At 39.9% G+C, this 25,236-nt stretch overlaps 2 protein-coding genes across 3 annotated transcripts in view; both read left to right on the top strand.

Annotated features, from left to right (window-relative positions):
* Positions 1-25,236, top strand: part of itga1 (integrin subunit alpha 1) — a 71,627-nt gene that overhangs the window by 11,395 nt on the left and 34,996 nt on the right. For both annotated transcript variants that reach the window (XM_062972418.1, XM_062972419.1), the window contains exons 2-8: positions 14,355-14,475; positions 14,688-14,800; positions 16,080-16,168; positions 17,627-17,741; positions 20,241-20,368; positions 22,670-22,818; positions 23,970-24,120. In XM_062972418.1, coding sequence (XP_062828488.1) covers positions 14,355-14,475; positions 14,688-14,800; positions 16,080-16,168; positions 17,627-17,741; positions 20,241-20,368; positions 22,670-22,818; positions 23,970-24,120 — 866 coding nt within the window. The remainder of the gene's footprint in view (positions 1-14,354; positions 14,476-14,687; positions 14,801-16,079; positions 16,169-17,626; positions 17,742-20,240; positions 20,369-22,669; positions 22,819-23,969; positions 24,121-25,236) is intronic.
* Positions 1,056-6,540, top strand: pelo (pelota mRNA surveillance and ribosome rescue factor). Its single transcript, XM_003216190.4, has 2 exons — positions 1,056-2,093; positions 5,801-6,540. Exons 1-2 carry the CDS (start codon positions 1,368-1,370, stop codon positions 6,230-6,232), a joined length of 1,158 nt encoding a protein of 385 aa, XP_003216238.1. The 5' UTR covers positions 1,056-1,367; the 3' UTR covers positions 6,233-6,540.

The following is a 25,236-nucleotide window of genomic DNA, read 5'->3' as shown; positions in this document are numbered from 1 at the left end:
ATTTACTGTAAATACTATAGGATGACTGTGGCACCATGTCCATGCATCAGAGTCCTACCAGCATCCTTGCACATTGAATGAATATATTCTGGACCTCTGACTGTTAAGGTTCCAAACACCTGAGCTGGAAAACTAGTTTGGTAATAAGTGGAAGAAGAGACTTGAAGTATAAATAAGTCCCTTTAAATTAAACAATGAGAAAGCAGAATATTAACAAGAATAATACTAAGCCTCCAGATAATCATGACAACTATTTTTAGTATTAATGAGGGTATATGTTTTATGGGGGAGTAAACTGGATAACCCATGTTTCACTACACAACCCTAATTTCTGGGTGGCTGTGAGTTTTCCGGGCTGTATGGCCATGTTCTAGAAGCATTCTCTCCTGACGTTTCACCCACATCTATTGCAGGCATCCTCAGAGGTTGTGGGGTCTGTTGGAAACTAGGCAAGTGGGGTTTATATATCTGTGGAATGTTCCGGGTGGGAGAAAGAGCTCTTGTCTGTTGGAGGCAGGTGTGAATATTGGCCACCTTGATTAGCATTGAATAGCCTTTCAGCTTCAAAGTCTGGCTGCTTCCTGCCTGGGGGGAATCCTTTGTTGAGAGGTGTTAGCTGGCGCTGATTGATTCATGTCTGGAATTCCTGTTTTCTGAGTGTTGTTCTTTATTTACTGTCTTTAATATTGGCAGCCAGATTTTGTTCATTTTCATGGTTTCCTCCTTTCTGTTTTAAGTCGTCCATATGGCTGTCCACAATCCTAACTTCGCTCAAAACTCAGGCGAAAGTACGACCTCCCCTCTGTGGAAGTCTCTAACTCCCGCCTTCCTTCTCCTCTCCTCCAACAACTGGCTGAAGCTGACTGACAGCAAAGACGCAGCCAATCAGCTTTGTGTTCGATGTCTCGCTCACGCTTCGCCGTCTCTCCTTATGGGTGGCCCCCATTGCGCCTGCGCTGTCGCGAACGCTGCTCGGATTCGCTCAGGTTTCTGTAGCGTGCTTTCCGTCCCTGACAGTTCTTTTTTAGAGGAGGCGTGGCCTGTGACCAGCCCCGCCCCCTTTTCCCGCAGGGCTATTGAGCCGGCTGAGGACAAATTCAGCGCTCGGTTGCCGGCTTGAGTTTTCCGCCGATGACGCTTCGACGAGGGGGCGTGGCTTATGGGAAGCTCCTCCCTCTGACGAGCGATTTGCCAAGATGGCGAAAAGGAGGCAAATTCGGGCAGACACCTCTTCGAAAATTTGGCTCAGGCGGCGTCGAGTGTGCTAGGCCGCACTGGCTGTGGGGCGATTTAAGCAGACAACTGGGAAATCGAGGCCGTGCGGAGTAGGCCGCAGAGAGCGCGCTAAGCGCGAGTAGGCCTCCAGGATGAAGCTGGTGCGGAAGGACATGGAGAAGGACAACGCCGGGCAGGTGACGCTGGTCCCGGAGGAGGCCGAGGACATGTGGCACGCCTACAACCTGATCCAGGCGGGCGACAGCCTCCGGGCCGCCACCATCCGGAAGGTGCAGACGGAGTCGTCGACGGGCAGCGTGGGCAGCTCCCGCGTCCGCACCACGCTCACCCTCTGCGTGGAGACCATCGACTTCGACTCGCAGGCCTGCCAGCTGCGCGTCAAAGGCACCAACATCCAGGAGAACGAGTTCGTCAAGATGGGCGCCTACCACACCATCGAGCTGGAGCCCAACCGCCAGTTCACGCTGGCCAAGAAGCAGTGGGACTCGGTGGCCCTGGAGCGGGTCGAGCAGGCCTGCGACCCGGCCTGGGGCGCCGACCTGGCCGCCGTGGTGATGCAGGAGGGCCTGGCCCACGTCTGCCTCGTCACCCCCAGCATGACGCTCGCCCGCGCCAAGGTGGAGGTCAGCATCCCGCGCAAGCGGAGGGGCAGCTGCGCCCAGCACGACCGCGCCCTGGAGCGCTTCTACGACCAGGTGGCCCAGGCCATCCAGCGCCACGTCAACTTCGACGTGGTCAAGTGCGTCCTCGTCGCCAGCCCTGGCTTCGTCCGCGAGCAGTTCTGCGACTACATGTTCCAACAGGCCGTCAAGACCGACAACAAGCTCCTGCTGGAGAACCGCTCCAAGTTCCTGCAGGTAAGGGAACTCCTGGGGCAGCAATAATAATAATAACAATATACTTTATTTATGGGTTGCTGTCAGTTTTCCTGGCTCTATGGGCATGTTCTAGAAGCAATAATAAATAAACTTTATTTCTATTCCACCACTATCTCCCCGGCAAAGAAAATACAGCAAACTGCCGCATATAGGCAATACATAATTCTAACACCTGATGTTTCACTCACATCTATGGCAGGCATTGTCAGAGGTTGTGAAGTTTGTTGGAAACTAGGCAAGTAAGGTTTACAGTGTATGTCCAGCATGGGAACTCATGTCTATTGGAGGCAGGTGTGAATATTAACAATGAATCACCTTGATTAGCATTCAAAGCCTTGAACCTTGCAGCTTCAAAGCTTGGCCATATACCATGTAGCTGTGGACAGGTCTACATAGGGACCACCACACGCAGCATTGGCCAAACATAAATCAAGGAACATGAAAGGCACGGAAGACTAATTCAACCAGACAGGTAAGCCATAGCAGAGCAATCAATGAACCAACCTGTACATAGCATATTATTTGAGAACACAAAAATGCTGGACAACTCTATCAGCCACCATGTCAGTCTACACAGGGAAGCCATTGAAATCCACAAGCATGTGGACAATTTCAACAGAACGAAGGAAACAATGAAAATGAAAAAATCTGGCTACCAGTATTTTAAAAAAACTCTAAAACCAGTACAGTAAATAAAGGGGAATTCCAGACAAGAAACAATCAGGGACAGCTAACATCTGCCAACGAAAGATGCCTCCCAGGCAGGAAGCAGCCAAGCTTTAAAGCTGCAAGGCTATTCAGTGCTAATCAAGGTGCTCAGTTGCAACATTCACACATGCCTTAAACAGACAGAGAGTACTTTCCCCCACCCTGGGCATTTCACAGATATATAAGCCCCACTTGCCTAGTTTCCAATAAACCTCACAACCTCTGAAGATGCCTGCCATACATGTGGGTGAAACATCAGGAGAGAATGCTTCTGAAACATGGCCATACATCCCGGAAAACTCGCAGGAACCCATAAAAGCCTTCAACAACACAACCCATATAAAACCCAACAAAACATTACAATCTGGGCTGTAGTTGAATCTAACCATTGAGACTGAGGAAATGAGTAGCTGACTCCATCCTAATGCATCAGGTCATCTCAACCTCAAAGGATGCATCATCTACACCAGGCATGGGCAAACTTTGGCCCTCCAGGTGTTTTGGACCTCAACTTCGCTGTTAGGAATTGTGGGAGTAGAATCCAAAACCCCGGGAGTGTTTTGGCCCACGTCTGCCTTAAATAGAAACTCAAGTGCCCATAAAATACCAAGGTAAGGTTTTTGTCTCTAGTCCAGTGTTTGAAGAATGGGGATGAGGATTGTGCTTGGGGCCTACCAATCAAGGCAGTATTATCCCTGGTTTTTTGGATCCTGAAGTTGTAGTCCAGAAACCTTTCCTAGCACTGCACTAATGATACAGTGTGGTTGTACTTTTGTATAAATGGCTGCTTATTAAACCGTTAAAAATACAAAAGCACATTGTTGACAGCATGGTTATTTTATTCCAGTGATTCCCAAACTTTGGTCCTCCAGAGGTTTTGAACTTCAGCTCCTAGAATTCTTGACCAAACTTTGGGAGTCACTGGACTAGCTAAACGATAGGAGTCATATATGGATTTACATATGCTGTTAACTGCTGTTGGCAGCATTGACTGAAACAACTAGAAATTGCAGTTGAACATCTGAACAGCAGCATGAGTCCCATCCTTGTTATAAAAACAAATTTACAAGAAAAAATGTCTGAAATTATTAAGTTTCCTATGATGGACAGTATAATTTTAGCCTGTTTGTGGCAAATGCCTAGTAGTTATAGCAGCCATGGGCAAACCTTGGCCCTCCAGGTGTTTTGGACTCCAACTCCCAGAAATCCCAGCCATTTTACCAGCTGTTAACAATTGTGGGAATTGAAGTCCAAAACATGTAAAGGGCTGAAGTTTGCCCATGCCTGAGTTATAATGTGGTTAGTGTGATATTTGACTCTGAAGGCTTTAGTCTTAAGCATGCATAGCTTTATGGTTCTCATATGCTAGACTGCAATTACCATCTTCTTAAACCATTACTTATGATGAGTTTTGCATTAAAGTGACAGAGGCCCTTTTGTTGTTTTCCCCTGCTTTGGAATGACTTCTGTGGAACTTATTTCTGCATCAATGTTTATTTATTATTTAAGTGGTAAGTAAAGTAGAAGAGAAAATAAAAGGAAATAGATTATTTATTTACTTGATTCATTCATTCATTTACATTCTACTCTTTCCCAAAAGTGGGGCTCAAGACAGTTTATGTTGATTAAAGGCAGTGCAAATTAACATTCAATTAATGTTCTAAGAGAGTTTCTCCCCACAGATAGATAACTTACTTACCAGGGAATGAGACCCACTGAATTCTGTGAAAATTTTGCTAGTCTGTATCCTGATTGGCAATCTGAGTGTGTAAAGCCTTGTTAATGACTTCTAACAATATTAGAAATATTATTCCTTGATATTTATTTACTTTTTGTGCAGAGTTTATTCATACTAATGAAAAGTTGATTAATGCAAACATACTTTAATTATAAAGTGTAGCTGAATAAAATGTTGCTCATTGAAAATTGGATGTTCTTATATGAATTTATTTTATTTTGCTTTCAACGGCTTGCACAACTTTGAAAGAAAACAACAAGCAGGCTTCCAGCTCCAGTGTAGTCCCAGAATTTCAGATCATTAAACTAGATTTATGATAGTATATGCCAATTAATCTAAACTAAAATAGTATTGCATGTAAGAAGATAGGTCTTTGAAGCAAGTACACTCACTTAAATTCAGGGCATGCCTGGATATTTAAGTCCTGAGACTAAGGAAGTCTTTGGAACTGTGGAAGGAGATTCATATCTCTGTAGTACCATGCATATTCAAAGTAAAAGACTCGATTTAGAGCTGTACTTAGTCCTCATAATGTTTGCAAAGTAAATTATATGAAACCTGGACATTTCCACAAAGTTAAATTTAATGACACATTTCCTTGTAAACTTGCTTAACGTGTAAAATGAAGATCTTTCTTAAAAGCTTCCACTCTACATAGTCTGAGCATAAACAGAACATTGTTTAAACAAGTAATAAGATAATCAGTTACAGTAGAGTCTCACTTATCCAACGTAAACGGGCCGGCAGAACGTTGGATAAGCGAATATGTTGGCTAATAAGGAGAGATTAAGGAAAAGCTTATTAAACATTAAATTAGGTTATGATTTTACAAATTAAGTACCAAAACATCATGTTATACAACAAATTTGACAGAAAAAGTGGTTCAATACACAGTACTGCTATGTAGTAATTACTGTATTTACGAATTTAGCACCAAAATATCACGATGTATTGAAAACATTGACTACAAAAATGCGTTGGATAATCCAGAACGTTGGATAAGCGAGTGTTGAATAACTGAAACTCTACTGTATTTGGGAAACTGAATTACAAATTAATGTAGGAAAAACAGGGTTATGACACAGTTGAATCAAGATACAGCTCCACTTATCTGTAGCAACTAAACATTCAGAATTACTTAAAATATGTAATAATATCCAAGATCAGTAAAAAAAATCTTTAGAAATAACTTATTGTCAAAGTAAATACTATATGCTCACATCCCCCCTTCTTTATTTAGGTACACTCTTCCTCCGGACATAAATATGCATTGAAAGAAGCTCTGTGTGACCCTGCTGTGACAAGTAGACTTGCTGATACTAAAGCAGCTGGTGAAGTGAAGGCCTTAGATGATTTCTACAAGATGTTACAACATGAACCGGACCGAGCGTTTTATGGTCTTAAGCATGTGGAAAAGGCTAACGAAGCCATGGCTATTGATACGTTGTTGATTAGTGATGAACTTTTCAGGCATCAAGATGTGGCAACTCGGGGTCGGTATGTTCGACTAGTAGATAGTGTCCGGGACAACATGGGCACTGTTCGCATTTTCTCTAGTCTGCACGTGTCTGGAGAACAGCTTGGACAGTTGACAGGTGTAGCTGCTATTCTACGTTTTCCTGTTGCAGAGCTTTCTGACCAGGAGGAGGAATCTAGTTCTGAAGAAGATTGATGATGATGATTTCTTTGTATCATACCACAGAATGAAACTACTGCAATGGGGGAAAGGAGAGGCTGTTACTCCCAGTTATTATACACTTCAGCACTATGTCTTATTGAAATGAACTTGAAAATGCTTTTTTAAAAAAGTGACTGCTGAAGTGAACGTCTAGATTCCTGTTTATTTAAATGCAGTTTTCTTTCTGCGGTTCTTGAGGTAATGATTGTTCTAGCAAAAATAAACTGGAATAACTGATCAAATAACACTTTCCATATATGTGAAACATGTACAAAACAATAAAGTGGCACCAAGAAAGAAGATACTTGTCTTGCTTAAGCATTTTCTGTATTTATGGAAAAAGTGGTCCCTGTACACTCCCATAAAAATCCTGACACAGCTTAAGGGTATTTCTTCCATTTGAGTCTTACTTTGCCCTATAGTTATTGCCATTTTAAGACTTAAACACAACATGTGATAGTTTAACATGTTTAATGCATGGTAAATGGGCATGTCTTCGAACTATTAATTTCTATTAAATACATCCATAGCAGGGGTAATCAATATACAGTCAGATTATTTAAAATGTGATTTTCCAGTTGATCTGCAACTAAAGGGGTCCTGGTTCAAACCAAAAGTTTCTGTTACCAATTCTTCATGGGCATAACATAGTTATTGTTGTTGATGTGTGCTTTCAGGTCATTTCTTTCGTAAGATGACCATATCAGGATTTTCTGAGGCCAAGTGTGAGCTGCCTAAGGTCATCCATGAGTTTTCATAACCAAGCAGAGATTTGAACTCTTTCTCTAGTCATAGTCCATCATTCAAGCTAATGTGCTATACTGGCTAGTTAACAAAATCCTTCTAAGAGACTAACATAATAAAAAGCAAAAACACATGTTTTAATGAAATGTTGGCAACAAGATTATTTTTGTGATTATTATTCTAAGCTTGCTTATCTGGACAGATTTTATTAGAAAGTAATAACGGAGTACTGGAGGATGGAATTAAATGAAGGAATAAGCTTGAAAAAGTGCAAAGGCTTTTTGCTTGTTTTTTTGGTAGTGAGTGGTCAAAATAATCTGAGGTTGCAATTCTATTCTTATTTTTCAGAACATAAGCTCCATTAAACTGGATGTCTTTATTTTCAGGTAAAATACTGGGATGTTAAGAACTATTCCCTTCTATGTTGGGCTAGTTTCAAGAAGCTCGGAGCTGGATGTGTGATCACTCATTTAGAGTTCTGCTTCTAGGCTTGGAGCCAGCAGAGGAATACAAGCAACTATTCATCTGTGTCATTCTGAAAGGCATGCTACCTCAATTACCTCAAGCTGTTGTATCTTTGTTTATATTAGATAAGCAAAGTATGCATTCCATATGCAGTCCCCATGCTTGTCCAGTATCAGTAGTGAGAAATAATGTGAGCTGCAACCTCACAGTATCTGGAGGGGCACATTTTGTCCATCCCTGATCTATGTTTTGGAAGCAGATATGGGAACTACCACCTTCCATGTGTTTCTGGACTGCAACTCATAATACCACATCATTAGCTGTGCTCCCTAAGACTAATGGGAGTTGTTACCTAAAATATCTAGAGGCGCATTGTTGCTCACTCCTGGTAAGGAATTTTTTTAACATCCAGAGCAGAATTTGACAGCAAGATCTTCAATGGCTGTTTGTTTAAGAACATCAGTATAGCCAAATCTTCAAGCTTTAAGTCATTCAATATATTTTGGGTTGATTTTCACAGTCTTCAAGGAAGCACAGCAATCAGCAGGATAACTGCCAGCAGGTTCATTTCCAAAGTTGCTTTTTGTAAAAAAAAAAAAAAAAAAAAAAAGTATTTAATAGCTCTTAAGTTCTTCATCAAGAACTAATATAATTTTAAAAACCTGTTCCAGTGAATTTACATTGAAATATAATGGTTTTTATTTGAAGTACTGCATATTTTGAAGGAACAGATTAGTTTCAAGATCCTATATTTAGTTTGACGTAAGCTCCTATACTGAGCTCAATGCAAACCACTCCTGAGTGGCATGTATGGTATTTGCAGAGATAGGTGACTTTTCTTGAGGACAATGTTTGTTTCTTCCTCCAGTTTTACTCTGCTTTCTTTTTATTGTATAATGGTGTTTTATTTAAAACCTATTGTCTTTTATCACATTTGATTCCAGAATATGTGCAGGTTACAACGTTAACAGTTCCTTAGTGGTTGTAAAATTGGAGTGTCAAGAAAACTGCTTATTGAATGAAAGAAAAATCACATACAGTGGGGAATAGAGGTGGAGAATATCTGACCCATCAAAAGTTTTGTTTTATCCATGATTCCTTGCCACTGGGCATTTTGGCTTTGGAGAGTTGAAATCCAGAATATTTGGATTCCCATCTAGAAGCCCATTATATTATTTTAAATTATTTGTAATGTTTTGTGGAATTGGACACGACTTCTTAATCCAATAACGATTTAGCTTTGCCTTCAGCCCTAAAAACCACCCATGTACACTGTTGAGGGCCTCTTTCACATTACACAATTAAAGCGTTATGAATCTAGCCTTTTGAAGGGCTAAAGGCAATGTTAACAATATTAGTATCTTTTCTTCATCATGATACTTTTGCAATAATTCCTTGTGATAGAGACAGTGGCAATTCCCAATGGACTTTTGCCACAGAGTAGAACTTTTTTATTTTATTATTTTATTTCTGTTCTTGATTCCTATCTGGTTTTATGAGGGTTTTTTGTTGTATTTTGATATGCATTTCCCCTAAAGCAGAGGTTCTCAAACTGCTCCATGGAGCCCTTGGGGCTCTGCAAAGCATAGCGAGGGGCTCTATAGTTTCCCCCTCCTCTGCCTCCCTAACTGCTGAAAGCCTTTTTTCCCTTGCCTCCCTCACCCAAGAGCTTTTTTTCCTCACCTCCCTTGCCACCCAGACCCTTTTCCCCTCACCTTTCTTGCTTCCAGAACCCGATTTCCCTCCCACCGCTCAGGGGTTGCTTTCATTGTGCTTTTTCTTCATGGCAGAAGGTGGCAGGATTGATCTTCCACTGAAATACTGTTAAATTTATGTGGTTCCTCATTTGAGTATTGTTCTTTCTTTTTCCTTTTTTTTTTTTTTTGCATTACAAATGAGATATGTGCAGTGTGCATAGGAATTTTTTCATTTTTTTTTTCAATTGCTTCACGCATATATTCTCCATCCATCGGCCACCAGCCCGGCCTGTCTGTCAATTTTTTAAACACAATATATCAAAAGGTTTGCTCATGCCTGATACACACAGCAGCTAAAAACTTTTAAGAACCCCTGCCCTAAAGAATAAACTTTTTTTGTATTTTTTTCAAAAAATTGTTAATGCAAGCATTTTTTCATTGATTAACCTATAGTTGCGGTCATTTTTTCCTGAAGTCTTTCGAGCTGTACGTGATTATTTGTGAACAAGTCCCTTCTGATTTTGTTCCAATTATGGAAAACAAAAGGATATTAATTAATAGTACATTTGTTTAACAAAACAACAATTTTATTTTCCATTCCTAATGCATTCCCACAGCTCCTTAATTCTCATTCACTACTATATCACACTAGCTCTATTTCCTCTTTTGAAGAAGTTATATTTTCCTGAGCTATATCCAACAAAGAGTTCTTCCAAATCATTCTTACATGTTTACAAAAACATGTCAAGGCCTTGCTTAGCATATTTGTCAGTTTCTGTAAATCTATGACCAAGGAAAATACGTAACTTTGTATATGGCAGTGAACAAAGCCTTTATTCACTGGATTTGATCAAAGTCTAATACTAAATCAAACATGTCTTAATTATGGAATTTGAGCCTTTTGCAAGATCCATAGTTCTGATTTGTGCTGGTGGACAGTTGTCTCTGTTCTAATAAAGAGAATTCTAGCTTTTATTGTTTATTGGCAGTTGTCCAGGATGTCAGTTTCCTCTTCTGCAAAGGCTAAAGATTAAGGCAGAGATGCTAGAAGAACATTTAAACAAAAGTTCTTTCATGGCTTATAGGAATAAATAGGCACATTTGAGCCCTTCACTGGAAAAATAGAAAGCTTTGTACATGGTTTTATTTGAAATATTGGTGCTTAGCCAAGTATGGAATTAATAGCCATATGAGTTCAGTTGTGGCTTTTCAAAAAAAAAATACTTCAGGCCTAACTCTGTTTAAAGGACAGCAATATCTTCAGTCACCAATTTTCATCTGGCAGTAATTTATTTGCGATCATTTGTTGCAGCAGTAGTCAAGAGCTTACAACAGGAAGGGAGCACTGTTTTGGGCTAGGGCTACTTCTGTGCCCCTGGGGCCTTCGTGGAGGCTACATAAACTGCCAGGAGTGCTTTCAAAAGTGAAAGACAAGTGGCCAAAGCTCAATTCTAGTTGTGAAAAACAGTGTTGGAAATGTGCAACAGGGAGTAGCTATGGGATTGGGAGACAATTAGGACATTACCTCTCCTAATATGAATTATTTTCCATGTATCATGGAAAATAATTCTCCAAATTTCAGAGAGTGAAACCCTGAAAAGTATTTTTCTACCTAAAACACTAATTTTCCGTATTTATATTCCTTTTTTCTATGGAAAGTTAAACCATATATCCAAATGCTCAGCTGAAAGTTTAAACCAGTGGTCCCCAAACTAAGGCCCGGGGGCCGGATTCGGCCCTCCAAGGTCATTTACCTGGCCCCCACTCTCAGTTTTATAATATAATATTTTATATCAGTTTTAATAATATAATATATTGTATATACATATAATATTGATAATAATCTTATGTTATACAATATAATACTAATAGTAATACCATATAATAATATTAATTATATGTTATATATTGCATCTCTATATATAAAAGAGTGATGGAATCCTGGCGACCGACAAAACAACAAAACTAAACACCCCACAACCTCGAAAATTGACAGCACAACCCCTCATCCATGCCTCTAGGTTGATACAACAAAAAGAAAAGAAAAATAAAGTCCTAATTAGAGGGAGAGGAATAATTGTTTTTATCCAATTGCTGCCAGTTAGAAGGCTAAGCTCAGCCCACTTGGTCTCCTAGCAACCCACTCAGGCCAGGGGACAGGCAGAGTTAGGCCTCACTTAGACCTCTTCCACACTGCCTATAAAATACAGTCATCACCAGACAACGCCACAGCAACCCGTGACCGGGCACAGCTAGTATTATATAATAGTATAGTGGTATAGTTCAATATAGTAATATATAATGCTAATATTGTGTTATGCTAATAATATAATATATTGTATGTACATACAGCTGCTCTGAGTCCCCTTCGGGGTGAGAAGGGTGGGATGTAAATGTAGTAAATAAATGTAGCAAATAAATGCAGTAAATAAATAATTAATTTTAGACTTAGGCTCGGCCTGACATGACTTGAAGGCACACAACAACAACAATCCTAATTAACTTGACTATCTCATTGGCCAGTAGCAGGCCCACACTTTCCATTGAAATCCTAATAGGTTTATGTTGGTTAAAATTGTTTTCATTTTTAAATATTGTATTGTTCTTTCATTGTTGTTGTTGTTGTTGCACTACAAATAAGACATGTGCAGTGTGCATAGGAATTTGTTTATATTTTTTTTCAAATGATAATTCGGCCCCTCAACAGTCTGAAGGATTGTGGACTGGCCCTCTGCTTAAAAAGTTTGGGGACCCCTGGTTTAAACCAATCCAAGGCTAGAAATTTGGAGACTGGTGGAAGTTTCATTAGGAGACAGAATTATTAATGGAGGCAGAGTCCTCATTTGCCCACACTGGAGTTATACCTGTGAAGGATTTGCATGGCACGTTGCAGATAAAGTTGCTCAGATCTGTTCTGACTTGGATGCTGTTATTGATAGAGTTCCAATTAATGTAACTCTGGCTCCTGTTGTCCAGTGTTGATGGATACCTTTCAACTTGTGCAGCCTGACGATGTGGACAGGATCCTTGGAGGTGTGAGAGATACCACATGTATTCTAGACACTTGCCCTTTTTGGCTGATCAAACAGGCCAGAAGGGGACTGGCAGAGTGGGTGAAGGTGGTGGTGGTCAATACCCCCTTGGAACGGGGCAAAATTCCAATTTGCCTAAAGGAGACAGTTGTGAGACCCATAATAAAAAAAGCCATCCCTGAACCCCTCCATAATGGACAACTATCAACCAATGTCTAACCTTCGCTTTTTGAGCAAGGTTTTGGAGCATGTGGTGACCTCCCAACTGCAGGGAATTTTGGATGAAATTGATTATTTAGATCAATTTCTATCTGGTTTTAGGCCTGACTATGGAACAGAAACAGCTTTGGTGGCCATGGTGGATAACCTATGCAGAGAGCTAGACAAGGGGAGTGTGTCCTTCTTTTTGGTTCTCCTGGACTTCTCAGCAGCTTTCGATACCATCAACCATGGTGTTCTTCTGGGCTGTGTCATTGGGATGGACTAGGAGGCACTGTTTTACAATTTTTCCATTCCTTTCTGGAGGGCCATACCCAGAAGATGGTGCTGGGAGACTCCTGTTTGAACTCCTGGCCATTGTCTGTGGGGTTCCTTGGGGTTTTGTTTTGTCCCCCATGCTGTTTAACATATACATGAAACTGATGGGAGAGGTCATCCAGAGTTTTAGAGGGCAGTGCCACCTATATTCAGATGATACCCAAATCTATTACTCCTTCCCACCTAAAGCCAAGGAAGCTGTCCTGACCTGAAAAGTCACAGGTCCACAGTTTGGAGGGTCCTCATATATTCAGCATTGAACCTAGAGGCCCAGGTATCTGTTGTGGCCAGGATGGCCTTTGCACAATTAAAACCTGTGCACCAACTGCACCTGTTCCTTAAGAAGCTGAATCTGGCCATGGTGGTACATGCCTTAGTTACATCCCGTCTGGATTACTGTAATACACTCTACGTGGGGCTCTAAAGAGTGTTCAGAAACTTCAATTGGTCAAAAGAGCTGCAGCCAGGTTGTTAACTGGGGCTGGCTACAGGGAGCAGACAACCTCAATGTGGCAGCGGATCCACTGGCTGCCAGTTTTTTTTTTCCAAGCACAATTCAAAATGCTGGTTACGACCTTTAAAGCCCTAGATGGCTTAGGTCCAGGCTGTTTGGCTGACTGCATCTTTTTGTATGAAACTGCCAAAGACCCTGAGGTCTTCAGAAGAGGCCCTTTTCTCAGTCCCACCTTCTTTTCAAGCACAGTTGGTGAGAATGAGAGAGCGGGCCTTCCTTTTCGGTAGCTGCCCCTCGACTCTGGAGCTCTCTGCCCTGGGAAGCCAGAATGGCCCCCTCCCTGTTGTCGTTACAGCAGCAGGCTAAAACATTTTTAAAGCTTTTAAAAAGGAAGGTTTTAAAGACCATGTCAGGGGGTGCTATTGTTTTATAACGGAATTTTTTTTAATACCATTTATATTTAATTCTGTTTTAATGTTTGTATATTTGTACATTTTAAATTGTACTAAAATGCTTTTAATGGAAGTCACTTTGAGTGTCTATGTGGAAAGAAAAGCAAGGTATAAACAAACATATTATTTATTTATTTATTTATTTGTTTATTTACAGTATTTATATTCCACCTTTCTCACCCCGAAGGGGACTCAGGGCGGATTTAACATTCTCCAGATTCCAGCTTCCTTAGGGTATGCTCGATTCTGGCCACAGGGGGAGCAGTTGCTTCATCATCCACTGTGGCATCTTGATGGATACTTCCTCATTCCAAATGGAAGCAGGACGAGTTTTATGGTGTCATAAATTAGTTAAATTTGCCTCCCTGCAGAGCGGTACCTAAATTCCTACTTGATAGATGCAACTATCTTTCGGTTGCTTAGGTCAACAATGAGCAGGGGCTATTTTTTATTTTAATTTTCGGGTGCTCACCCCAGCATGGGCTGGCCTCGAACGCACGACCTCTTGGTCAGAGTGATTTATTGCAGCTGGCTACTTAAACAACTTAAACAGCTGCGCCACAGCGCCACATTATTATTTACTATAATACTAATAGCTGTATGATAGCAAATTTTATGTGTAAGAATTCATCACCTCTCCCATAAAGAGCCCCCTCACCATAGTCAAACCTCATCCACAACCAATCCCAGAGAAGCTATGCACATTTTTCCATATTATTTTTTCTTCTTTCACAGCTGTGCTACATCTCGCTGTGTCCTTCAACGTTGACGTGAAAGATACAATGACCTTCAGTGGTCCAGTGGAAGACATGTTTGGATACACTGTTCAGCAATTTGAAAACGAAGAAGGAAAATGGTGAGATCTTATTTGGCCATCATTCTATGCATATGCTCCCCGCCCCCCAAGACTATAAGCAGCATGAGCCATTGGATATCCTGTTATGCCCATTTTCCCTTCACATCTTTGCCACGTTGATTTGTTTTAATGAAAGAAACAACCTTTAATTGTAAGAATCCTAGATCTTCCTAGAAACCAAAATGATAACTGTGACTTCATTCCTTTTTCAGGGTGCTAATAGGGTCTCCCTTGGCTGGTCAACCCCAGAAGAAAACGGGTGATGTCTATAAATGTCCTGTTGGCAGGGACAATGGTTTGCCATGTGTAAAATTAAACTTGCCAGGTAAAAGAATAAAAGGTCTGTTGGAAATTGAGAAGAGGCCCAGCACAGAAATAGTGAAGGCCTTGTCTGTATTTTTCCCCCTCTATGACTTTATGTTGTCATCTTAGGATCACATCATAAGGCTTCATACCCTCAAAAACAAGGAAGGACACATTTGTTCTGTATTGCTCCAAACTAGCAAAGTCAAATCATAACAAAGTGATGTCAACAAAATCATAGGAAGAATGTCTAGATGGTATGAGCTGTTTTAACAGTGGGGCAAATAACGACAGAATGTAAAGGACTCTCCCTAGTTTGAAAGTTTGGATGGATACTTTCCAGGAATACTAGCCTTGTTGAGACATGCATGAGGCTTCAGGGTGTATGAGCAATGGCTTCATTCACTCATGCTACGCTTGCTTACTATATATCCATATATGTATTATTTCATTTGAGCCTTGTCATATTGAGCTGCCAGAATGCTAGGAATCCAGAGTATTGAGCTAATATCCAAGCAAACATAAGTGCAGTATCTCCTGAGACTTCTATTGGATGCAGCAAAGACAAAGGCAACATTTGTGTTTGTGATACTGCCTCTTTATGAGACAGTCTGAGAAACCCTTGGTACCAGCCAACCATGCTAGATTTCAAATAAAACAGTTTGGAAGAAGCAACTGAATCAGCTAGAGCCCACATTACCTCCCTCAGAAGAACAAGTTTCTCAACAATTTCCTCCTCCTTTTCTTGCTTATCTTGACAATGTGGAGTATTGAATATGAGAAGAACTTTTTCATCATATCGCCAGGATCAGGCAGCAATTTCCATGACAGATAAGGCCTTGTTTTTGCAGACAAGTTGGTTTTTCTTCGGTCACTTTGCAATTACAGGAAACTATCCTTTTCTATAATGCTAAATATGCTGTCAATCTGTTTATGCCAAATAATCTATCAGCCTGATAGCAGAATTATATACAGATTGGAAAGTTTATTTGTTCTAAGACGCACATTTATGTGCATGGTTGCCTCCTGTTGTCAGTGCATTGTTGGTCTGACATTCTCTTTGAGGTTCAAGAAAACTATGTGAAGCTGTGTCCCAGACAGGGTTTCTGGGATGGGAGCCAGACCTTTGACTTGTGGATCAGAATTCTAATCAAGAAAGAACAGGGAGGAGGCAGGGAAACAAAAACGAACTTTGTTTTTTATGTATAAAAGGTTGGATTTTTCAGTTTAGATAAATGACTGCATGATTTAACATCTTGTTTTTACACAGACACATACTTAACATTTTTATCTATTTATAGCGAACACATCCATTCCCCAAGTGGCAGAAGTAAAGGAGAACATGACCCTCGGATCCACTTTAGTGACCAATCCCAAAGGAGGTTTTTTGGTGAGTCCATAAGTATTTTAAACAAATATAGTCCCCTCGGGTGAGAAAGGCAGGGTAAAAATGTTGTAAATAAATAAAATAAATATAGGTAGAGTGCAAGTGAATATACTCCACACAACAGACCAGGCACCCTGATTGGTTGTGAATGAATAGCCAAGAGGTAAATGTGGTTACATACTACTCAGTTATTCCCTCTTACAGCAGAAGATATTGTATAATCTGGCAGCCAACAGCTTCCTATCTCTGATTTGTTCCTTCCCAAGAAAATGCATAAAAATCCCAGGTTTTTTCTTAACTTCTTTTTCTGGTTTGTTGGAAGGGAAATAAGCAGAAAGAGGAAACTTCCAGATGATCACAATACACAAAGTGCAGAGCAAAGCTCCATGCTTTGTTTCCGCCATTTAGTGTTGGAAGTAAAAAAAGGCCTGTGAAGTGGGCCTGTTTGTCTGACTGTTGCACAGATTAAGTTTATATTTAGAATAACTTGGATTTCAAGAATATTTTGTGCAATGAAAACTGTCCTTCACTTATGACAAGGGAGGAGATTCTTTGGACATCTTGACATCTTGAAATGAATATACGTCATGTTGATTGTGACAAAGAATACAAAGAGCCATAGGTACTTCATCCCTTATTTTCAGGAAAATCTTTAGTGTTTGTTGAAGAGTTTGGCCCTAGCCAAGGTTCATCTATATGTGCTTCCTCCAGGGAGCTCCCTCAACTATTTTCCCTACTAAGTTGAGAGGTGCCTACAGATTTTCAGTGGATGCAAAGAAAGGTGCAAGACAGGAAAAAGTGCTGATTTTCAATGGGTGCAAGGAAGGAAAAAGAGCAGAGATACTCTGCTCATACTGTGCTCGTGGAATTCTAGACTTATCTCATATTTAGATTTATGAAACAATATACTCTTTTTGATACATATGCAATTTTTGCTTCACATATCAGTCTAGGATCCAGGTGTCTTTCCCCAAATTTGTCTCCTAATTCATTGCCATGTGCAGATTCTGACTGAAGTTGGTATTTCCTTTCAGTTTGGGCCACATTTTCTTAGCCACAGCATTATGGTGTATATGTGCATGTATGTGACTGTCATTCACAAAGACAGTTATGTACAGTACTGCATATAATGTGAAATGGTGTAGCATTATTATTATTATTATTTGAAGTAGGAAAATGTTTTGTCACTTTTGGTGGCAAATATTTCACCTACATTTTGATATTTTTAAACAATCTGATAAAATTGACTGGATTTCAGAATAATGTAGACCAGATCCAGTTTGTGGTTTATTCATTAGCCATTTCTGCTGCATCTTAAAAGAGGTTCATGGTTGTGTCTTTTGTCATTTTTTTTACTACTATTATGAATTTCAAGAAGCCGTTTTGATCCAGCAGGGCTGGAAGATCATTATAAAATAATCTGGGCTGTTTAAATCATGACCTTTTTCTTCCTTACTAAAGGCATGTGGGCCTCTTTATGCTTATAAGTGTGGACGCTTGCATTACACAACCGGCATCTGTTCCAATGTCAGCTCCAATTTTGAGGTTGTCAACTCTATTGCCCCATCTGTACAAGGTATGTGTATAAGAAAGCTTCTCTTGTATGTGTTGGAACTGTTGAACAACGGGGGAGACTAATGTATACAAAGGATGTGCCAAAAGCCCAGTCCATCTATCAAGGCTACCAGCATTACCAAGTTAAGTAAATGTTATCATTGTCTGTATATTACCTAACTGCATGCTGCCTCTGGAATCCATTTTTGCATAAACAGAGTTTGGGATGCTATGTCATGAGCAAAGTTCTGGCTAAAAATAATCTTCAGAAAGTCATGGTGACCTAAGTACCTCTTTAGATCAAGAAGACAAATGATTCAAAGTGCCCTCATAAACTTGCTTTTTTACATCTCGTATAACAGAAGCATAAAACTTCCATATGGAAATTCTGCTCAAGTTTTGATTAGAAAAAACAACATTTTGCCAAGACGGGGTTCTGTTCTGTGAAGTTAGAGACTGGTTGGAGTCTGGCTTCCCAGGCACAGGGATACAGATATTACTTCTAGATGCCTCTTGGTCTCTATATTTGGATAGAAAAAGATCCAGATCTCAGAGGGAGGAATTATGTGGCTGCAAATACAGAAGGAATGTTTCATTTCTTTCCTTCCTTCCTCTTATATGAGACCCATAATGGCTAACATTGTACAATACAACCTCTTTATCCATAAGGATACATTCCTGGACTTCATGCAAATATGTGAAAGCACAGATAATAGCAAAATTAAACCTTCTGGCTCAATAATATAGAGTAATACTAGAAGACTTAGAAAATAGCCAGAGAAGATATACTTTGTTGGATGTAGATAAATGAAACTGTTGACATCAGCCTGTGTATACGGGGGTTGAATTCTACATTAAACCGAATCTGAATACAAAATGTAAAAAGTATTAAACAACAATTAAAAACCACTTAAAACCATTATTTAGAATAGTAAGAAACAATAAACTCAAAACCTATTATGTATTAAAAAACAGCACATTGGTTTTCTACTACCTGATCCAGTTAGAAGTTGAAGTGTTTCAATAAGAAGGTCTTTTCTTTTCTTCCTAGTCATCTTAAAACTATAGAGGATCTAGACAAAGCTTTCTGATTGTTGAAGACCTCCTTCTATAAATACCACAAGCAAGATTCACACCTGTAGTTGTAACATTTTCATTTCTCTTCCCCTGGAGGACTTTGTGGGTTTTTTATTGTCTTTGTCTGATAAACAAGTTAATGGCTTCAAAAGCTATTACAGGTTGAATATCATTTATTCAGAATTCCAAAATCCAAAATATATTTACCTGTTGTGCTTCACCTCTGGATCTTTATGGTCTAAGAGACAGTATATATTTTATGTTTTCTTGGAAGCTAGGGTGAACCACAAAGGCTACTATAGATTAAGGACCTTATCATATCATAAATCGCCACGGATCATAGTGAATCCGGGCGTGCCCATTGAGGGGCCTGGAAAACCTGTCTCACACCCTGCATCACCCAGCTTACCAGCATGCCAATCCCTTGGGAGGAAGCGTTAACTGCACATCTTCCCCCCCTTTGCTTCTGATGCAATACAGAAGTGGCACAGATGCAGTGGCAGTGGCATATAGTAGTTATGCTATAGTGTACCCACGGAGCCCTGACAGAAGTTCCTCTGCATCGTGGGATAAACTATGCTGAAACAGCGCATGGCACCATAGTAAACCCCTTCTTATGAGATTGGAAGAGGGGAGATGACCGCTCTTTCCTTTCCCTCTCAAAATGTTCTAACTGACATTGAAGGGAAAAAACAACTGAAGCAAACTCAGTCTGTAGGATCAGTCAGTGCTGAAAATGAGCCATAAGGTTGATTTGGTTCTTTACAGTACAGTATGCTGTGGGTAGATATGGTTTTCCTTCTCCCTCTCTTTTCCTTGCTCCCTGGCTGAGGACAATTTTAAGTATTACCAGGCTCGTAATCATGTTTTTTCAATTTGTCTGAGTCATACTCAAAAAGGTTGGAACCATTACTTTCTTGATTGTGGACCATTTCAAACTTTATATATTTTTTGTTATTTCCACATGTGAGCCATCACAGCCATTCCACACAAGGCAATGTAACACGAGAGTCAGGAAGTCATACACAGTGTTTCTTTCAGCAATTCCTGTAACCTTAAAAGCATGCCTTAAAAACATTACAGGCATTTCTTGGCATGATGTTGTGAGCCACATGCATAGTCATGTGTTTGCACATTCTGGATGGCTAGAAGGCGTCATAATCAGTACAAAACAACAACCCAAGGCACATCAGGGTCTTTAGAAGATTGATGGAAGGACTTCAGGCACTTCAAATATTGGGATAAGGGGTCACAAATGTCCCATAGGCTGCATTTTCCCCATCCTTGCTATCAGCAGAGGTCCTCGGTAGAGGACCTCAACTGTTTCTTCTGAACGCTTTGGCTAATCATCTCTGTTAGAGTAGTACTAGCTTATTTTCAGTTGAGAAATCATGGCATTATTAATAGCTATTGAATATATGCTTCTCTGTCATTCATTTTACAGAATGCAATACCCAACTGGACATTGTCATAGTTCTTGATGGCTCCAATAGTATTTATCCATGGGAGAGTGTCACTGAGTTTTTGAACAGTTTGCTGCAAAATATGAACATAGGTCCCCAACAGACACAGGTATGGTGAAGCAAATGCTGAAGATGACAGATGATGCTTAGATATCAAAGGCAGGTCAAGTGGACATGAGACACAAACAAAACAAAACATTTATCATAGTTTTGAAAGTTCTGTGTGCACAAGTGTTTATAATATATGATTTTCCTCATCTACATACATTGTATTCTGTGTATTTTGTCTTTGCACGGTCATTGAAAGATACACACAGGGTTAATTTGCATATCTGATTGTCAAGGCATGTATTATTGAAGACATCCTATTGTGGAAAGGAAAATGGGTACATTGTTGGGAATACACATTCCCCTTCACTTCTCCAAAAGGAAGTATGGTTTCCTGGGAAGGAGATTAGGAAAAACCTTAAACATTAGGAAGAACCTCCTAAGGGTAAAAGGTGTTTGAAAATGAACAGATTGTCTGATATGGTGCTAGACTCTCCTTCTTTGAACATCTTTAAATAGATACTGCATTGGCCACTTCTCAAGAATACTTTAACAGTGGACCCCTGCATGGATCTTGCAACTTTTGTTTCATAACTGCAATTCTTAGGTTTTGTTCAGGTGAAACTGGATAATCATAATAGCAATATCATTGTTTTTTATGTTTGTAACAATAAAACATCTATGCCACTCTGCTGCTTTTATCATAGTTTATATTCCTCAGTTCAAGTGACATAGTGAATGGTAGTAAACAAAGACATTCATAGTGAAAGGGTTGAGCAAATAAAACTGATAAAAAGCATATCTCCAAAAACCAAAATGCAAACTGGTCCAGCCATAAAAAGAATATGGCTAGATAAAAATCGTAGAGGCCTTATTCATCTTCAGAGTTTCAACCTTATAGAGGCTTTAATAATAGATGAGTCAGAGATAAATATGCCAAATCAAGGTGCATTATCTCCCTATAGCAGGGCAGAGCAGCAGTGTACTCAAAGTATCAAAGCCAAACATCAACCTGAAATATGCAAATGGAACATCATGTAGATCACAGTTAGTGAGGTGCCTAACCTACTAGTAACATTAAAGCAAATGGAGATGCGGGGAGTTTTATAAAATGGCATATCTTCTTTTTTATTTTCTTTCACACTTCTAAAAGTGAGATTAGTGAGCTGTTAATCCCATGTGTTATGTATTTTGCATAATTCTGCTCCAAATTTATAATTCTTTAATTACCTAGCCGGTTGCTTTTTGAGGGACTATTAAAATATTTCCAATCCACCATGTTTTAGTGGATCATACTACAGGATACAATCAATAAGATCTCTTTTAAAAACAACCTGGGAAAATGTAGTCAATTTAGCACAATTTCAGACAGTTATGGGAGCCTCCAGTGGCACAGCGAATTAAACCGCTGAGCTGCTGAATCTGGGGGGGGGGGGGGAATGAGCTCCCTCTGTTAGCCCCAGCTTCTGCCAACCTAGCATGCAAATGTGAGTAGATCAATAGGTACTGCTCCACCGGGAAGGTAACGGCGCTCCATGCAGTCATGCCAGCCACATGACCTTGGAGGCGTCCATGGACAACACCGGCTCTTCGGCTTAGAAATGAAGATGAGCACCACCCCCCAGAGTCAAAATACAACTAGACTTAATGTCAAGAGAAAACCTTTATCTTTGCTTTAAGACAGTTATGGGGCCTGAGTGTGGTATAGCGGCCTGAATATTGGACTAGGAGATCAAGGCATGAGTTTAGCTCTGACACTGAGATCATTGGATGATATTGGGAAAGTCAGTTCTCCACCAAAGAAGTAGGCAATTTTACACTTTCTTTCAGTAAATCTTGCCAAAAAAATGCTATCAGGTTATCACTGTAACTCAAAATTGAGTTGAAAGCATGAAATAACAATGATACATCTATTTTGCATGACATTACTAAATAGAATTAAGCAATTCAAATAATTAGTGTATACTTCTGGAACATGGAACATGGCCACACAGCCCGAAAGACATACAACAACCAAGTTTCCACATTATTTTTATTCTTTGAAGGTATTCCATTTATATATCTTTTCCCAATAAATCTTTCCAAAGTGGGTAATAGATGTTTAGTGGAATTAACCGGACTGACTCAACTAGAAGATTAATGCCTTCAAAGGCCCCATCTACACTGCCAGATAAAATCCAGATTATCTACTTTGAACTGGATTATATTAGTCTACACTGCCATATAATCCAGTTCAAAGGAGATAATCTTAATTTTATCTGACAGTGTAGATCGGGCCTTTGAAGGCATTAATCTTCTAGATGAATTGGGGTCTAAACATCATTGTGGTGAAACTGATTTAATCTGGAAATCATTTATGCAGGTTGGAATTGTTCAATATGGAGAAAATGTAACCCATGAGTTTAACCTTAACACATACACGACTGTGGAAGAAGTACTGGTGGCAGCTAAAAAGATTGGACAGAGGGGTGGAACCCGAACAAACACAGCTCTTGGAATTGACACAGCAAGGTAGGCACATATCATGTTGTGAAAAGTGCCCTCTTCTCATGATGAAAGCTGATATACAAGAAGAGATTCATTAATAGATACAAAAGAATCACTTGATTCAATTGATCCAAAACTACTCCATTACTTTTTAAATTATTTTTCTAATACATCATCACCTCCCTTGTAAAAAAAAATCCATATTGGAGAGAAAAACAGAATAGCTGTATAATGCCTCTTGACAGCTATTATTAGGAGCTATCAATCTAGAATTGCTAGTTATCCTAAATGTTACCTTTTCTGGAGAATAATTCTCTGAACTGGCATGGATACTGGCCATGTTGGATGGTGGCACAATGATGAATGTTAGATTTTGAGACCATGGATGGATAGTGGATTAGAGTCCAAAAATAACATTCAAATTTCTGGGCAGTGTGGGCAGTGTCAGTCTTATTAATTTCCTATACATTTCTTGTTATTTCCATAAATACACATTGAACACTGTTTATCATATTAGACAGACAGTGTTGCATAGTGGTTAGTTTTGGACTGGAAGCCAGTTCACACTACAGAATTATAGTACTATTATTCCACTTCAACTGTCATGGCTGCATCCTATCGAATCCTGGGATATGCAGTGTAGGGAATTGCATTTAGAAATCTCAGCCAGAAAGCTCTAGTGCAGTGGTTCTCAACCTGTGGGCCCCAGATGTTTTGGCCTTCAACTCCCAGAAATCCTAATAGCTGGTAAACTGACGCTGGGATTTCTGGGACTAATAAACCAAAACACCTGTGGATCCACAGGTTGAGAACCACTGCTCTTGTGCCTCATCTACCTAAACCCAGGATTCCATAGAATGTAACCATGACAGCTAAAGTGGAATAAAAGTACTATAATTCTGTAATGTGATTGCACTATGGGATTTGGAGTTCCAGGCTGTACTTCTCACTCAACCATGAAGCTCACTTTGTGACCTTGGGCCAATCATTCCTCTCAAGTCCAACCTATACCACAGGTTTCTTGTAAAGATAAAGTAGGAGAGAGTAGAACCACTTATGCATCCTTTGAATCACCAGGGTAAAGAGAGGATAGAAATGAAACAACTAAAACAATTAGTTCATAGAGTGTTTCCAAATTTCTAATTCTCCTTATTTCTGTTTCCATACCTGCTCAGAAAAGAAGCTTTTACAGAAGCTCGGGGTGCACGCCGAGGAGTACAAAAAGTAATGGTAGTTGTGACTGATGGAGAATCTCATGACAACTACCGCTTGGGAGAAGTCATTCAGGATTGTGAAGATGAAAACATTCAAAGATTCTCTATTGCAGTAAGTGAAATATTGATGGAAGAGTTAACAATCTATAGAAGGCTTGCCCTACCTTTTCCTTGTTTGTCTAGAAACACAATGCATCTACTAGATGACAGTTATTCACAGTTGTAATGTTTAGTATTTATACAGTGTTTTATACGCTGTACTTACTGTCTGTAGAAGAGACCTGCAAATCATGCCACTGTTATTATATTGATAGATGAACGGCTAAAGCTGAGCAACCATCTAGACAATCCTTAGCTAAAGCAAGATTTTCCCTTGCCCATGCATAACTCACAATCTCTGTCACTGCACAAAACCTGGAGAGCATACCCTACCCCATCGACATAGAAGACACCAGCTGTCACTGACAGCTTGGCATGGACTCAGAAAGTTTCAACAACTACTGAATTCCAAGATTATGGTGCATTGCCAGATAGAAACACTTGTGAACTCTTTGGTCAGGGAAAACTCCCTTTAGAGAAAATAAAGCCTGAGAAAAATGATATGCTTAGCCTCAGGCTTCTCCCAGTCTTAACACACACAAGAATGAATCCATAAAGCACGTTTTCATAATATGGATTTTATGGACAATTTCCATGGTCAGCTGTCTCTAGTGCGATTGCAACTTTGGAAGAAAACCAAACCCTCCTTTCATGTGGTATACTGTTTCCCACAGTTGAAACTACCAGTAGACTAATAATGACAAGCTTGCAACTTGCAACCTTATATACTGTTCAAAACAAGGCAGAGTATTCTCTTCTTTGTGCAAATGAATTTATAATTCTATTCCTTGTAAATATGCTTTTGGATTGCTGTAACTGAGAACCTGACTTAAAATTTCTTACTTTCTAAAGTTTGGGTACAGAGCTGAAGGATGTTTAGTTGGAGTTGGCCACAACTGGTCATTGCCAGGGAGGTGCTAGGTAGATCGAAGCGGCTGCCTCAGGCACCAAATGTTGGGGCAGCAGAAGCAACCTCCTGGCTTTTCCACTTGAGCATTCTGACCATTTCTCTGTTTGAAGACAAAGTGACATGTCCTGATCCCTAAACTGTCCTGATTTTCTCAGGTTGGTGAGAAGTACTATGCCACCAAAAACTCTGAGGTTGAGGTAGATTGTACTAGTAGGGCGC

This window comes from Anolis carolinensis, chromosome 2 (genome assembly GCF_035594765.1).
Source record: "Anolis carolinensis isolate JA03-04 chromosome 2, rAnoCar3.1.pri, whole genome shotgun sequence".
Lineage (NCBI taxonomy): Eukaryota > Metazoa > Chordata > Lepidosauria > Squamata > Dactyloidae > Anolis > Anolis carolinensis.
The sequence above is the reverse complement of the archived record's forward strand: the minus strand, read 5'-3'. Positions and strand labels throughout refer to the sequence as shown.